Source organism: Grammomys surdaster, unplaced genomic scaffold, assembly GCF_004785775.1.
Source record: "Grammomys surdaster isolate TR1022 unplaced genomic scaffold, NIH_TR_1.0 313, whole genome shotgun sequence".
Classification (NCBI taxonomy): domain Eukaryota; kingdom Metazoa; phylum Chordata; class Mammalia; order Rodentia; family Muridae; genus Grammomys; species Grammomys surdaster.
In genome coordinates, this window is record NW_021604732.1 from 220,170 (window position 1) to 237,184 (window position 17,015).

At 40.2% G+C, this 17,015-nt stretch overlaps 1 protein-coding gene and 1 pseudogene across 1 annotated transcript; one reads left to right on the forward strand and one right to left on the reverse strand.

Moving 5' to 3' along the window:
* Positions 1–231: 231 nt before the first annotated feature.
* Positions 232–1,443, reverse strand: LOC114629640 (olfactory receptor 56). Its single transcript, XM_028777708.1, has one exon. The coding sequence runs from the start codon at positions 1,426–1,428 to the stop codon at positions 481–483; it is 948 nt and encodes a 315-aa protein (XP_028633541.1). The 5' UTR covers positions 1,429–1,443; the 3' UTR covers positions 232–480.
* An 11,860-nt stretch (positions 1,444–13,303) lies between these two features.
* Positions 13,304–16,088, forward strand: LOC114629626 (annotated as a pseudogene).
* The last annotated feature ends 927 nt before the right edge of the window (positions 16,089–17,015 follow it).

Consider the following 17,015-nt stretch of genomic DNA (forward strand, 5'->3'; position numbering starts at 1 on the left):
AGAGAGAGAGAGAGAGAGAGAGAGAGAGAGAGAGAGAGAGAGAGAGAGCGCTAAACATAAACGTATTCAAGTATTATAGAAGCTCATTTCCTGCCATCCGGAAAATTCCCATTTATGATACTCACATTTCTTATCCTAAATTACATATTAAATAGTACAGAACTGAATAAGACAATTCCAGTCCTTAGTAAACACTCAGTAAAAGACAACTATCACCAAGAATAACTGAGAAAAAAAGTTTAATTCAAGGATGTTATGAACAACCAGTAATGACACTAATAGTGTAGCAATGCTCCCCTATGATGTTTCAGATTCACTGGAAGTGGTCCCTATAAAATCCTTGTGGTAGAGGGCCATGTCATGATTCTGATTTTTCTATAAAGATGTGAGAAACAGAGGTCCACAAAACAAAGATGACTTACCAATGATATGCAGACAGCAGGCAACACAACCAGGCACTAGGCACTAGGCCATGGCTTTTCAATGCTGGCTGCCAACCTTGCAGCGGTCCAGCCCTTTCCGCAACGCCCCCATCACCTCCCTGTTCCTCAAGCTGTAAATGAGGGGGTTGAGCATAGGAGTAAGAACTGTGTAGAAGATTGATACAACTTTGTCATGGCTAGGAGCGCGATATCGCCTTGGCCTCAGGTAGATGAACATGGCTGCCCCATAGAAGAGAGAGACAGCTGTCAGGTGGGAGGAACAGGTGGCCAGAGCCTTTTTTCGGGATTGAGCAGAGTGCATACGGAGCACAGCCCCCAAGATGCGAGCATAGGAAGTCACGATGATGGAGAAAGGAAGAAGCAGCATAAAGACGCAGCAAGCAAAGAGCAGGGTGTCGAAAAGGGATGTGTCTGCACAGGCCAGCTTCAGTAAAGCAGGCACCTCACAGAAGAAGTGATCTACATACCGTGAGCCACAGTAGGGCAGGCTCATGGCCGCCACCATCTGAATTATGCCATCAAGGATCCCAAAAGCCCAGGAACTTCCAGCAATCTGGAGACAGACCCGTTGGCTCATGAGAATGGGATAGTGAAGTGGGTGGCTGATGGCCACATAGCGATCGTAAGCCATGAGTCCTAACAAGAGACCCTCCGATCCCACAAGAGAGACAAAAAATCCAATTTGTATGCCACAACCGGCAAAGGAGATGGACTTCCTGCCAGACAGGAAGTTGACTGCCATTTTTGGCACAATGTTACAGACCAGCATGAGGTCCATGAGGGAGAGCTGACTGAGAAAAAAGTACATGGGGGTATGAAGTCGGGGGTCAGTGTAGATGAGGAGGATGAGGAGGACATTCCCACAGAGCGCCACTGTGAAGACCAGCATAACTGCAGAGAAGAGGAGAAGGTCAGTCTGACTCTGGGAGAAGATGCCTAGAAGGATGAACCCATCTATAGATGATTCGTTCAGCCATATTCCCATGTCTCAGTGGTTCACAGTCACCTGAAAAATAGATGTATAGAAGTTCTGGAATGAAGCGCCATGTCTTTGCTTCTGAATCCTTCTATTTCAGTCAGATACAGCTTTGTAACTCACCAAAAATTAACATTTGTGTTGTAACATACAGAACACTGGTCTTTCACACTCCTCATCACACAGGAAACAATCTCTGCTAGTTCATAGAAGTATATTTCATGTTTATATTTGTTTACATCAATACCAAGAACAATAGAATGTATTTTGTTGAGTCACAGAACTATTGGACAATCCTTCAGCCTGTAAAATCCTGGCTTTACCATATAGCTTTAAATAGCTGGGACCACAATTTAACACTACTGAGTCTATTTTCCATGCAAAAGAGAACTTATATACTATGAAGGAAGGTAGTAAAGACTTAGGGATGGGAGAAATGGCTTAATGGCTAGAACCATTTGTGGCTCTTTGAGAGGACATGGGTTCACTTCCAAGAACCTGCTTTAGTTAATGCACATCTGTCTGCAGCTGATTCCGAGAGATCCAATGTCCTGCTCTGGCCTTTAAATGCATCCACACACATGTGGCATACATACATATAGGCATACACATATGTCATATATATATGTATATGTATATATGTATGTATGGTTTCCTAGCTTTTGTTACTCGACTCCTTGAGTCTATGTTCACAATAGTTTGCATGATTCTATTAAAGTGTGAAGTGATTAAAAATAAAACTCCTACTGAAAGTACATCAATGACTTCCCAAACTAGCCTAATACAAATCAGGTTTTCTCAGAAAGCAAGACCCTCCATGCATGTGTGTGCACACACATGAGCACACATTCACATATCTGCACCCACTAGTGTCTTGAAGCTCACACCATTCCCTGATGTTCATTGTGCTTCCTTAAACACACTGAACATATCTGCATCTTTGGTCTTTTATTCTTCAAAGCTTGTTCCTGAGGCAGGCTCTTTAACCAGATCCCTATCTCTAAAACACTCCTATCCTTGCTCAAGCACCAGATTCTCTAGAAATATGTACACACACACACACACACACACACACACATATATATACATATATATATATATATGGTGTCTGCCACATTGATAGACTTTCAGTAGGAGTTTTTTTTAATCACTTCACATTTTAATAGAATCATGAAAACTATTGTGAAAAAATATATATAGTTTAAGTATTTTACACCTCCAACGTGCTTCCCTGATCTAATTTTTATTACTTACCTCATTTTACTGCATAAATGCTTCTATTTCTATTTTAATGTCTGTATCATCTCACTGGGATATAAATATCATCTATTGTTTTCAGTAGCATCCGGACAGCCCCTAGGGGAGCCATTTAGTTCATAGCATGACCTCAATGAATATGGCTGGCTAAATAAGATAATGCAGATGAAATACGTACTTCAAAAATCCAAGTTCCAAAAGCAGAAATCCCCCTCTTTTGATTTCAGGGAGCTTGTTTTTGACCTGAACACAGCGATTTGTTACATGATTCCTTTCTTGGCGAGAAAATAAGTGGTAATGTAGGAAATAGCCTCTGCTATTTATAAAACATAAGGAGTTCTTCACAAATGGGTGGCAGTTGCACCTCTGGGGTGTTCCTGTACTGGTTGATGTATTGGTGTCCACCCACTGCACAAGTGAAGTGATGCAATTACCTAGGACATCCAGCTCATTGTACAAAAAGACCTGCAATAGCTCCCTAAATTAGGATGGGCTACATCAGACCAATGATCAAGAAGCTGCTACATCATCCATTTCTCCACAGAACACAACATGTCTGATGTGCCAGAATATGTGCCTAGGTATTCTTCCAAACAACAATACCTAGGAATGAGGTTTTCTATAAGAGTGAGTTACTGTCTCCAAAGCCTTAAAGCACCTTCCTAGCTATATTGGTGTTAATCTCAACCCAGAAAAATAACTTGGGTCTCCTTTAGTGCTCACAGAAGTTCCTCTTGTGTGCTGAGAACCTTCTGTTCTACTGATAGAGGCATTCAGCCACAAAGACTCCCCACCCTTCTTCCTCATCCTAATTCTCTTACACTGTAAATTGATAAGCAACATTTCTTTCTCCATCCTTGATGGTTTCCTTGAATTCAATGGGCCATTTTCCCCTAAGGTAGATAAATGGAATCACTGTTAGTCTTCTCCAGAAAAAGACCTGTCTTTGCCTCCTCAGTTCAGTTGTTAGTTGGTCAGTCTAGTTGCCTGAGTCATATCATTTCAGCCATATTTGATACCTTTCCTTCTCTAAGCACATATCCCAGCCTCCAGAAGCCACTGGCTTCTTATCTGATCAGACCTTCTCCAAAATACTTCTTGCACAAAAGCGCATATTCAGACACACAATGAATACTGCCCTCAGATGATAGCAACAGCCTTACATTTGACTGACCACCCAGTGTGCACTTGATTCCCACCCCAGTGTATGGACACATAGCACTGAAGTGAACCTGAACCCTCCCCTGAAAGAGCACAAGCCAAAGTGCTTCTGAAAGAAAAGTGAGAGTTTCATCAATGGTCACCATCCAGACCTTTCCTTCAGTGCTCCCTGGAACTCTCTTGACTCACCATTTCTGAGGCCCCTCCCCCACCATGGGCTTGCCCCAGTCATGGAGTTTTTGAAGACACTCATTCTTCCCTCCTCAAGGACAAGCTTTTCTTGTTCACTCCGCTCACCTTCTCAGTGATGACTTCCCTGAATACGGAGACCTAAAGTCCTTCCACCATCCCTCATCCCTTTCCTGCCTTGAGTTTTTACAGCAGGCAAAATCTCAGCACATGCTGCATTCTATTTGTATGATTTGGCTTCTGCTTCCCTAACTACAACCTATGTTTCCAGCTATGACTAGAGACATAAGGAGATTCTCAGATTCCTATGAGATTGTTGGCATATATGTTATGATGCCAGTAAACACTTATTGAGTGACTATTTGATATATAAAATAACTCAGGATTTTCCCCTGGAATTTCACATGTTTTTTTTTCCTAAGACCAATCTTTAAAAAAAATGGTTTCTTATATAATGGTTTCCTTTTTTTTTTCTTCCTAGAAATAGCAACATAAAAGAAGCCACTTATCCTTTCAATGTTATTTGGGGAACAAGAGGAGAGACACTACGCTAAAAATCTCTTCCTTTAAAAACAAAAATAAGCAGTCATTCTAATAGTACCAGATGACCTAAAGCAGAAGAAATGCTAATAAGCATATTGTAATGAAGAAATAAAGCCAACAGCTAGTAATCAGAGCTGCCAGGATAAGAGGAGTTATCTTAAGGAGAATGACCCTTACTCACCTTTCTGTGGATCGCAAGTGTGGGGGGCAAATATTGGCAGAAATGCCCTTTGGAGAAACTTCTCATTTCAAATTTATTTCATTATTCTTCTGTTGCATTCTCTGGTGGAAAGAGGATAGAAGATATCTATGCCCCTAACTCTGATCTCCTTCCTCAGTTCCCTCCCCATCAGCGCTCAGCCAGACTGCTTAGACTCATTAGCTCTGCACCACTCTAATTCAGATAGTATGGCTTAGACAACTGCCCCTTGCAAACCAAAGTGACAAATGAGAAAGGAGACTTAGTCAAGGAAATAGTGGACAGGAGTGCCAGACTCAGCCTGGGGACATCGGAGCTCAACCGCTCATGCTTGCGCAGTTTCTACAAGACACCCGTCTTTCACGTGAGTCCCAGAATTATCCCCCACTGCCCACACAGGTACTTAACACAGACACTAAGCAAGGAATGTGAAGCCAGTGTCTCCCAAGAGAGCCCACAAACTCCAGTCCTGCAATTGGAATTCCCAGACTTGCAATTAAAGAAACTCAAAATGGCTCAAACAGGGCCAGTGGGGACTGAATGAGAAAACCTGTCAGGAAAGGCCATAGGGCCTTAACAGGAGTGTGGAGAGACTTCCTTGGTGGTCTACTTACTTCCCCCATTGCAACACTGTTCCTGAGCCCCACTCCTCTATCCTTATAATCCTCCAGTCCCCCAACTCTTCTTTCTACTTGTGTGTCTCTGTCCAAGTGCTCCCAGTAACCACAAACCACACCTGCCCTTTAATTGCCCTAATGTAGTTAACCTGCATCTATCAATCCTGAATGGAATGCAGAGAAGAGATGACTTGAATTCTGATTCAAGCACAAGTAAGTCCTATTCTCAAGGAACTTCTAACCTTAGGAGAGAAGGAACAGCACTCACATCCACAAGACATTGGCATGGGAGTGACTGTCACTCATACACCGTTGGACATTTCCATAGGTTTCATGCCCTTCAGAGACCTTGCAGAAGAGGTGAAAAGATTGTCAGAAGCAGGAATGGGGATGAAAGATATCAAGGAAATAAGGCCTTCTAGACACAATAGGGCTGATGCACGTATGAACTCACAGAGACCATAGCAAGCCCCTATCCTGAATCCAGAAGCTATCTCCAATTAACAACCACCCACAAATGAAAAGCTAGTTTTCTCTTCTCCAACTGAGTCTTCACTGGGTACACAAACCAAGCTGAGGGCAGGTCCCATGGGAAACACAAGGTGAACTCAATGGTATTTGTGAAGGATTGCTCTCTCTCTCTCTCTCTCTCTCTCTCTCTCTCTCTCTCTCTCTACACACACACACACACACACACACACACACACACATATATATACATTTATATGTTCAAACACACACACACACACACACACACACGAATCCACTGGGAAAGATCAAAAACTTAGACTTACATAGATTAAATGAGTTTATTCTCACTGCCAGCAGGACAGCAGCCTTACAGCCAAACAGCATGCCACACAAAGGGAACTAAAAGAGGCATTTATAAAGGTGGACATCAAAAGTGCATGTCATAATTATCTGTGGAATTCATAGCTGGGCAAAAAAAATGCTTTACAACCCTCAGTTGTTATTTCCTGTTCTGTAGTAATAAAAATACCACTTCATCCCAGTCCCACAGTGATAACTGAGTTTACAAAAGCAGAAAGCAAGAACACCATTATCTTGTTCTTATCTCGCCTGCAGGTCACTAGGATGTCAGGGCATTCCAGGGCAAAGGTCAATGCCCCTTAAGAGATGCCTCATACCATATTAACTTTCTTTAGCCATCACAGGGGAATTATGTGTGAACTATTACACAGGTCTGAGCACTCTAGAGGAAGTGTCCCTAATTAACTTGGATAGAGCAGTTTATTTCTGGTCCATCAGATTACGGCCGGCTGTCACATCCCCATAGTGTGTGTGTGTGTGTGTGTGTGTGTGTGTGTGTTGAATTTTGTGTTTTTGTGGAATTCCCATGTATATGAATGCATATGTTTCTGCCTCTGCATCTGTTTCTTGTGCTTTTTCTTTGACTCTTGCCTGCTTGCTTTGTCCTGTTCCAGCGTATTTGTTTGTTTATTTTAATTGCCTGTTTATTTTCTAATGAGAGAGAGAGAGAAAGAAATGATGTGAATTTGGGTCGATGGAGAGGTAGAAAGGGAGGAGTTGGGGGAGAGGAAACTGTGACCAGAATATACTTTATAAAAAAAAGATTTATTTAGTCAAATAAATAAATTGATATCATTAGCCAGTCTCAGCTGCACTGTATTCGGTCAGCTCATTGTTAAAACACTCACTGCTCTTCCAGTTCTTCTTGTCTAGGACAGAAGGATGCTCCAGGTAGCACACCAACCAAGCAAGAGTCTTCAGTAACACCAGCTGTGAAGATGGTTCAAACTGGAGACACAAATGATTATATTATTGTTGTTTTTAACAAAACTTTGATTATTCGATTTTACTGATAGATACTCAGGAGCCAGATGCTGGGCTGAAAACCTGCTAGCTCAGAAAAGCAGAGAAAGCACCTAGCTGACATTCCTCCTCAGCTGATGTCCCAAAATGAAAAGGAAGCTCTCCTTCTCTGTGTGCCATCTAAAACAAAACCCTTCAAACTGAATGCCCCTCTCTTCTACTCCCTGTGCATCTCTTTATGTGTCCTCCTGACTTCCTCTTATTCTCTATGTTTTTTTCTATGGTCACTCCCTGTCAACTGGTTGCTTGCTCTGCCTCTTGACCTATGGTTGACTTTATCTAATCCTGTTTACAACAAACAGAAAGCTCTTGGATTAAAGGTGTGTGCTAGGATAGAGCCTATCACAACTAGAAAAAGGTTTTTCCAGTAAACAACACACTCTTGGGGTTCACAGTGTGGTCAAATATCCTGCACCATTTCTCCATTTCTAAATAAAAGAGAAGAGCTTAACTCTAACACAGTAACTCTACTTATAACAATAAGCGATTTCTGCAAAGCTTTCCATAGTGTCCAGCTTGGTTGTATTTGGCAGTGTTAGGATTAAGTATTTTGAGTTCAAAGTTCTATAAAATGTTTGTGTCAGTCTCATATGGACTCAGAAGTTTGAATGTCCTGAGCAGTTTGTAGTCCAAAGCTGGTCTTTCGGTAGTGTTTGTCAGCTTAGAGGCAATCCTGGCTAGATAAAACACAGCAGTCAACCTAAACGTTTCCACTGTTCTGTTCTAGTGCCTCTTCTGGTGGCTGAAGAGGCATGGGGCAGTTTCACCAGGTGGTTAGTGTTAGTGCAATCCAGTGGATTGGTTGTTGCAGGACCCCATTATCTTCTTGGAGACCTCAAAGGTTACTGTTAGCAATGATAGAAAACTTAAACATTTTAAATGTCATATTCAGCTGATCTTAGAAAGGTTTGGGGACCACTATCTATTAAATACATCCGAGGTACACAAACTTTGTTCCTAGTTACCTGTTTTAGCCTCAAAGCTGAAAACATGAATGGGAAGCTAAATGAAGCTTATTTCTAGAATTAGTACTCTGTGTGACTACTAGTATCACAACAGAAAGCTTATCTATAGATAATAATATTATATGTTTTAAGATAATATTTATACCTTAAGAAAAGTTTTAGAGAGCCAAATAAAAACCAAAAGATTATGAGATTAGTGGCAATAGAATAATCCCTTGATTTTTTTTTTGTGTTCCTCTGTCCCATGCAAGGTGACTCTTCTGATACGAGACAGAGATTTTGGATTGTCCTTTAACAAGCATGCATTGATTTAGAGAAGGAGAGAGCCACACTCCAACTCCAAAGCCAGCTTTAATTTATAATTGAGTTGGGACCACATAAAGACCATTTGCCACTTAAATCTGTAGAGAACAGCAGACGAGCTGGGGGTGGGTGATATCACTTGGCCAATTTACTCTTTTACTTGACACATATTCTCTCAATGATCTGACCTCTTCCTTCAGGTGTTTTATTTGTCCAGTGATCTCTGGATTAATTAGTTGAATGCTTTTATTCCCCTGGAAAAATAAAAACAAAAGTCTGCCCCAACCCTACGTTGGTGGAGGGTTTGCACTTTTTGGCAGATTATATCTTTCCTAGGGCAAAATGTTTTTTGGCAACAGAAAAAGAATTATTTTTCAATTGAAATTTTAAAAACTCTTGAAAATTTGAAACTCAACTATGTAAAAATTAATTGTTATATATCATCTGACTATGGATTCCTTATAATAGTTATTCACATAGGGTTGTCCTGATTTAATTTGGGTCTCCATTCACCTTACTTTTTAGTGTTGGGGTAAACTTTTGAGTTTTTTGAATGTGTAATTTATCATTCCTGTTTATTTATTCTGAATTTGTGCTCTGGCAAATTTTAATATTCTAGTCTTCATTAGCATGATGCCAATTTGTCTATTTCATTACTTTCAGACATTTTGTCTGTCTTGCCTGTATGAGTGACATAAAATTTGATGTCCTCGCTAAGTTTTGCTAGATTTTGTCATTTCTGCTCATGCCTCCCATGATCTTTGGCATTTATCTGCCAGTTAGTTGTTTTCAATTTTGATGACCATATAGATATACCATTGCATACATACCATGAATTGAAGAAGATAGAGATGTTCCTTTTGCTTTCTTAGTTGTCTGTCTTATAGCCAATAGTGCTGCACTGATTTTGTAGTTCCTTCCTCAGTACTGGCCATTCCATCCCCTTGTCTACAGGCTGCCACTTTCCATTAGTTTTGGTTCCATTAGTGGTTGATGAACCATCAGTAAACACTGCATTAGCCAAATATTGTGACCACTCCTTTGGTCCCCACAGTTCAATAGGTGTCTCTTTTAGGGAAGGGGTAGTGGTTTAGGGATGGGGACTATAGGCAACTGAGCTATTTCCTCAGTGTGAGACAGCACAGTCTCACATAATCCTGGTCATGAAGGAATTAAGATAGGTACCTGTTCCACTATAATACTGTTAAGGTCTGGGAATCACCACACAAATGACTCAGTCATTGATCTCAGTTAAACAGGGCTGGTTTATTGAATGCACACCCCAAGATCATGGCCACAGACAAGACTCAGGAGCTGACTGTGGACCTGAATGTTTCTTGGAGCCAGTTTATATGGCAAAAACCGCAGTGAGCTCATGTACAGGTGCAGGAAGTGCTGCCCAGTGGTCTACTCTGACTCAAGCTGTTTTGCCTAGCTAGACAAAACAGTTCTAACTGACCTTTCTTCTGATTGGTCCTAAATGGAGATTATGGTTATGGAATTTCTTAAGATTAAAAACCTCGAACATAATAGGATATGTGGTCAGCCTAATCCCACTCTGAGTAAAGCTATTTTTCTGTCAGTAAAAATTTGAAATGACTGGCAAGTGTAGGCTTTGATTTTTCAAAACCTATTTTATTTAGAGTTACTACCTACCAACCAGGGGTAGGGGAGAAAGAAGGTTAATAGAAAAAGGAGGTTGTGGACCTGTTTAGAAGTAGTTCTTTGGGGTGATTACATTCTTCATTGTCAAGATACCAGCAGTCCAGTCCAATAGCAAACACCAAACATGAATCGGCATGCAGCATCATAATCCAACAGAAACAGCAAGGCTCCTCCGAATCACCAGAAGTCAGCAGAAGTGGCCAGAATTAGCCAGAATACCTCGAGAAGCTCTTTGACACATTTCTCTCCATGAAGTGAAGACCAGTGAAGACCAGTGAAAAGCAGAAAAACCTTGCATGGCACAGCATTGCAAGAGTATCCTCTCACTGTTTGTGGAGTTCTATTTATATCCTTTCTAAACAGCATGCACCCTCTCAAGTGTCTGTTTTCAGCAAAACATCTCATGCCATCTCACAAGATAGCTTCCATGAAAACATCTCATGACACAACTGAGTTTTTAAAGAAACCAGAAATTTCCACTTCAGGAAGGCATGGAACAAAATGGCTACAGCTATGCTGGGCATAGGCTTCAACAATACCTTTCCTTCCATGGCCAAGCATGCAAAGGACTCTACCTTCAAACGGATCCAATCCATCACTGTAAGAAGCTTGCTGATGACTGTAGGGAGGTTGGCAAGGACTGAGTATAAGGTTCTCCATGCTTCCTAAAATTCCAGATTTGTTTCTCAAAGACAGATTATTTATTCTCTGTATATAGAAAGTATTTGCAATAGAAGCCAACAGACAAATGTTGGTGAAATCCTTTTGACCACAGTTGCCAATATACCAATAAATATGATATCCATAATTAGAGCATTATTTGGTTCAATATTGGTCAGGGTTGCATGCATGGAGATGATCATATCAGCAGTTGCAAAAGCTGCTCTTTGTTTCTATCCCCAGTGGAAATTAGATGCCTTTCTAAAAACCCTGTAGAGGGTTTTTATAATAATCTGTAAATATGCTATGTGATTTCTCTAGTGTGCAAACATACCAATTAGGAGCTATATCTGAGTTTTGTTTTCAGGTGGTGGGATTAAAGGCATGCACTACCACCACCTTGTTCACTATAACTCTAGGATTTTTTTTTTTTTAAAAAAACCTAATTTATAGAGATCTGACTATCTCTGCTGGAATTAAAGACACGGGCAACCATCACCCTGCTCAAATATTTCATACCTCCAAATCATTCCAATTCCTAGAAATTTAGAAAACAAATCTGAACTGTAGGAACCCTTTGAATTTACTTAAAACATTATAAGTCTTTAACTGTGTTTTTGATACCAAACAATAAAAATGTCCTTTTTATTTAAGAAGGAAACTCAAAAGTTGGTTCCAAGATGGTGTGGGAAACATGGCAATCTACAGTCTAACATTCTAACATGGAATTAAGACATGTGTTAGGAAAACTCATTTTTCGTTTCATGCCAATAAGGTAAGTGTGCCTTTGGTAAAATATGATTTAAGGCATTTATTAGTCTTTATAGTTATAGTTTGGGCTGATAGCCACCTCTCCTTATTCAGGAGGTCTCTCCTATTCAAATCTAATCTTTATCAGTCTTAACCATATTCACAGTTTTTCTTCTCCTGTGGAAACAAATACAAAACCTCTTCCCCAACATAACATATATCCTGGTTTCCATTCTGAGATCAATACCTCTTTAAAATATACAGGATGATTTAATTCAGCATTTTTCTACTATCCAGTGTCTCTCTGAAGCTGTTGTTTCTTTCTTATTAAAATTTTAAAAATGTAAAGTCAATAAAGAATAGTGAAATCTATCTCTGAGATCTTTCTCTAACCCATTTCTGCTACCCTTTTCTATTTATTAGGTATATCTTTTAAAATTAGATTATATATTTTTATAACTGCTTGCCCTAGGACTGTGTGGTATACCAGTAACATGCTTTATGTTGTAATATGCAAAAAAGTTTCATTTTATTAGAGGCATATGCTAGAGCATTGTCAGTTATAATTTGTACAGGCATCCCTACAATAGCCATAACTTCTAATAAACGTGTAATTACATAATCAGCTTTTTTAGAACATAAGACAGTTGTTCAGTGAAATCCTGAATATGTATTTATGGTATGGTGCACATACTTTAATTTTCCAAACTCTGCAAGATAAAACACATTCATTTGCCAACTTTCATTTCTTTGGGTACCTTATAGTTACTTTCTGCAGGTAATGGAGTTTGGAGTTCTTTGTAAAGAACAAGTAGAACATAGCCTTATAATTTCCTTGGCTCTTTGCCAAGTGTTAGAAAAATCTTTCTTCAAACCATTGATGTTAACAGTGGTTTTTTTTTTATGAAATTCTGAGGCTTCTAGTATATTTCCTATTAATAACTGACCAACGTCATTATTACCTGTGCTAGAGGACCTTGTTGACCCATATGGGACTGATGTGTGTGATATACAATGGGTGATTTCTATTTCTGATTACTTGTTGTAGTTGAATAGATCACAAATTCAATTATGAATCATTTGGAAGAAGATCATTGATTTCAGTATGTAAAACAACTCTTTCTGTATATTGAGAATTAGTAACTATATTGAGAGATTTAGAAAAATCATATAATATCACAATAACTGCATACAGCTCTGATTTTTTTAACTGAATCAGAAGGGCTCTGAGATACTTTACTTATTTTTACCACCTTCTCTGATTTATTTGCATTATTATGGAATGTAGGTGCTCAAAAAATTGTTATCCCTTTTTACTATAAGAAGGAGAATCCAATTAATTGTTTTTATAAACTTAAGTCTCTTGTTTGGGGGATATTTGTTGTTGGTCTCTCCCAAAAAATTACTGCAAGCTCTTTGCCATGTTCATTTTTCTGCCCATAATGAGGAAGTTTTAGCATTAGTAAAAAGGTACCACAATTTCTGCTGGGTCTATTCCTGGTCATTGATGAAGTTTCATTTTTTTCTTTCAGAATCAATCCAAAAACCTTTTCTATATAGGTCTTTAGTTTTTTACTCTATGTATTAAAAATATCCATTCTAAGATACCATCTTTTCTCTGCATAAGAATTCCTGTGGGAGGCGCCTGCCCAGATCTCTTCAAAGCAGAAGGTCGCTTTTGGGAGGAAGTGGCCTCTTTGCGTCCCGTGACCGAAGCGCCGTTACTACTTTCTCGAAGCTCCTCTCGGCCGCTTGCCGGGACACTCCGCCGCCAAGATGCCCCGGATTATGATCAAAGGGGGCGTGTGGAGGAATACGGAGGATGAAATTCTGAAAGCAGCGGTAATGAAATATGGGAAAAACCAGTGGTCTAGGATTGCCTCATTGCTGCATAGGAAATCAGCAAAGCAGTGCAAAGCTAGATGGTACGAATGGCTGGACCCAAGTATTAAAAAAACTGAATGGTCCAGAGAAGAGGAAGAAAAACTCTTGCACTTGGCCAAGCTGATGCCAACGCAGTGGAGGACCATTGCTCCGATCATAGGAAGAACAGCAGCCCAGTGCTTGGAACACTATGAATTCCTCCTGGACAAAACTGCCCAAAGGGACAATGAAGAGGAAACAACGGATGACCCCCGAAAACTTAAGCCTGGAGAGATAGACCCAAACCCAGAAACCAAACCAGCTCGTCCTGATCCAATTGACATGGATGAGGATGAACTTGAGATGCTTTCTGAGGCTTGAGCCCGTCTGGCTAATACTCAAGGAAAGAAGGCTAAGAGGAAAGCAAGAGAAAAGCAGTTGGAAGAAGCAAGGCGCCTCGCTGCCCTCCAGAAAAGACGAGAGCTTCGAGCAGCTGGTATAGAGATTCAGAAGAAAAGGAAAAAGAAGAGAGGAGTTGATTATAATGCTGAAATCCCATTTGAAAAAAAGCCTGCTCTTGGTTTTTATGATACTTCTGAGGAGAATTACCAGACCCTTGATGCAGATTTCAGGAAATTAAGACAGCAGGATCTTGACGGAGAGCTAAGATCTGAAAAAGAAGGAAGAGATAGAAAAAAAGACAAACAGCATTTAAAAAGGAAAAAGGAATCTGATTTACCATCAGCTATCCTTCAAACTAGTGGTGTCTCTGAGTTTACTAAAAAAGAGAAGCAAACTTGTGCTGCCTGCCCCTCAGATTTCAGATGCTGAACTCCAGGAAGTGGTCAAGGTAGGCCAGGCCAGTGAAATTGCACGGCAGACGGCAGAGGAGTCTGGAATCACAAACTCTGCTTCTAGCACTCTCCTGTCTGAGTACAATGTCACAAACAACAGCATCGCTCTGAGAACACCACGGACACCAGCCTCCCAAGACAGGATTCTACAGGAAGCTCAGAACCTCATGGTTTTGACCAATGTGGACACTCCATTGAAAGGTGGGCTTAATACCCCACTGCATGAAAGTGACTTCTCTGGTGTGACCCCACAGCGGCAGGTTGTGCAGACTCCAAATACTGTTCTGTCTACCCCTTTCAGGACTCCTTCTAATGGAGCTGAAGGGCTGACTCCCCGGAGTGGGACAACCCCTAAACCAGTCACCAATGCCACTCCAGGTAGAACACCACTTAGAGACAAATTAAACATTAATCCCGAGGATGGGATGGCAGACTACAGCGACCCCTCTTACGTGAAGCAGATGGAAAGAGAATCTCGTGAACACCTCCGACTAGGATTGTTAGGCCTGCCTGCGCCCAAGAATGACTTTGAAATTGTTCTACCAGAAAATGCAGAGAAGGAGCTGGAAGAACGGGAGATAGATGACAACTACATTGAGGATGCTGCGGATGTGGATGCTCGGAAGCAGGCCATGCGAGATGCTGAGCGTGTAAAGGAAATGAAACGAATGCACAAAGCTGTTCAGAAGGACCTACCCAGACCATCTGAAGTAAATGAAACTATTTTAAGACCTTTAAATGTAGAACCACCTCTAACAGATTTACAGAAAAGTGAAGAACTGATCAAAAAAGAAATGATAACGATGCTTCATTATGACCTTCTACATCACCCCTACGAGCCGTCTGGAAATATGAAAGGAAAAAATGTCGGTTTTGCTACCAACAATTCAGAGCACATTACCTATCTTGAGCATAGCCCTTATGAGAAGTTCTCCAAAGAAGATCTGAAAAAGGCCCAGGATGTTCTGGTACAAGAGATGGAAGTGGTAAAACAAGGAATGAGCCATGGAGAACTCTCCAGTGAAGCTTACAACCAGGTGTGGGAGGAATGCTACAGTCAAGTCCTCTATCTTCCTGCTCAGAGCCCCTACACACGGGCTAATCTTGCTAGTAAAAAGGACAGAATTGAATCACTTGAAAAGAGACTCGAGATAAACAGGGGTCACATGACAACAGAAGCCAAGAGAGCTGCAAAGATGGAGAAGAAGATGAAAATTTTGCTTGGTGGTTACCAGTCTCGTGCTATGGGGCTCATGAAGCAGTTGAATGACTTATGGGACCAGATCGAGCAGGCTCACTTGGAGCTACGCACTTTTGAAGAACTCAAGAAACATGAAGACTCTGCTATTCCCCGCAGGCTAGAGTGTCTAAAAGAGGATGTGCAGCGGCAACAGGAGCGAGAGAAAGAGCTTCAGCAGAGATATGCGGATCTGCTCATGGAGAAAGAGACTTTACAGGCAAAGTTCTGAAGCACAGTTGGTGCTCTGTCACAGAAGAACTCGTTGCTGGTTTCATACTCAGCAAGGCTGAAACTGACCTTTCTCTTTATTGACAAAGTCACCCAGCACCTGTGATTTCTCAGTTGTTTGTTTTGAATGATACTGATCTTGCGTGTTCCGTGTTACAAACTTGGACTTCAGGATAATGAGCGTTTAAATTATCCACATGCTCATTCTTTGCCAGTGTGATATTTACAAAATTTCGTAGTTTAGGCCTTTAATTTAAAAAGCCTGACTTTAAATACTGCCTGTGAGGAAACCCTTGAATAAAAAGAACATGTGAAAAAAAACAAAAACAAAAAAAAAAGAATTCCTGTGGGAGAATGAGTAGAAGGCAAAATAACCAAAATACAATCCAGCTTTGCATCCAAACAGTCCACATGTGCATAATTTCTTTTCTATCATAGCCAATTCTTTCTCAGCCTCAGATGATATTTTTTTTTGGATTATTTAAGTCCTTGAGCAATTAATCCAATTGTGGGCCATAGCTAGTTAATATCTCTAAGCAATTTTTGAAAATCATTAATAGTTTATAATTGATCTCTCCTGACTTATCTGTGGCTAAATTTTTATAAACCTATCTTATATCCTAGATAATTGATAGGATTGCCTCTTTGGTTTTTTGTTTGTTGTTTGCTTGTTTTCAGGAACAATTTGTAATCCCCAGCAAGGCAAAATTCTCTTTACTTCATCAAACACTTTTCCTAAGGTATTTTCATCTGAATCAGCCAGTAAGCTATCATCCATAAAATGATAAATTTTAGATTGAGGAAACTGTTGTGAATTATTTCAAATGGTTGTTGTACAAAATATTAGCACAGGTATGACTGTTTAACATTTCTTGTGGTAAGACTTTCCAATGATATTTCTTTACGATTATTATAAGCAGGTACCGAGAAAGCAAACATTTCCCTATAATGCTCATGCAAAGGGATTGTGAAAAGGAATCTTTTAAATCAATAACTATCATAGGCCATGACTTAGATAATAAAGAAGGCAACGAAATTCCAGGCTGTAAAGAGCCTACTGGCTGAATTATATTATTTATGGTTCTTAAATCTGTTAACATCCTCCATTTTCCTGATTTCTTTTTTATAACAAACACAGGGGAGTTCCATGTGCTGGTAAATTCTTCAATGTGTTAAGCATTTAGTTGCTCCTATACTAGCTGTTCTAGTACCTGTAATTTTTCTTTTGTCGTAGACCATTGTTCCACC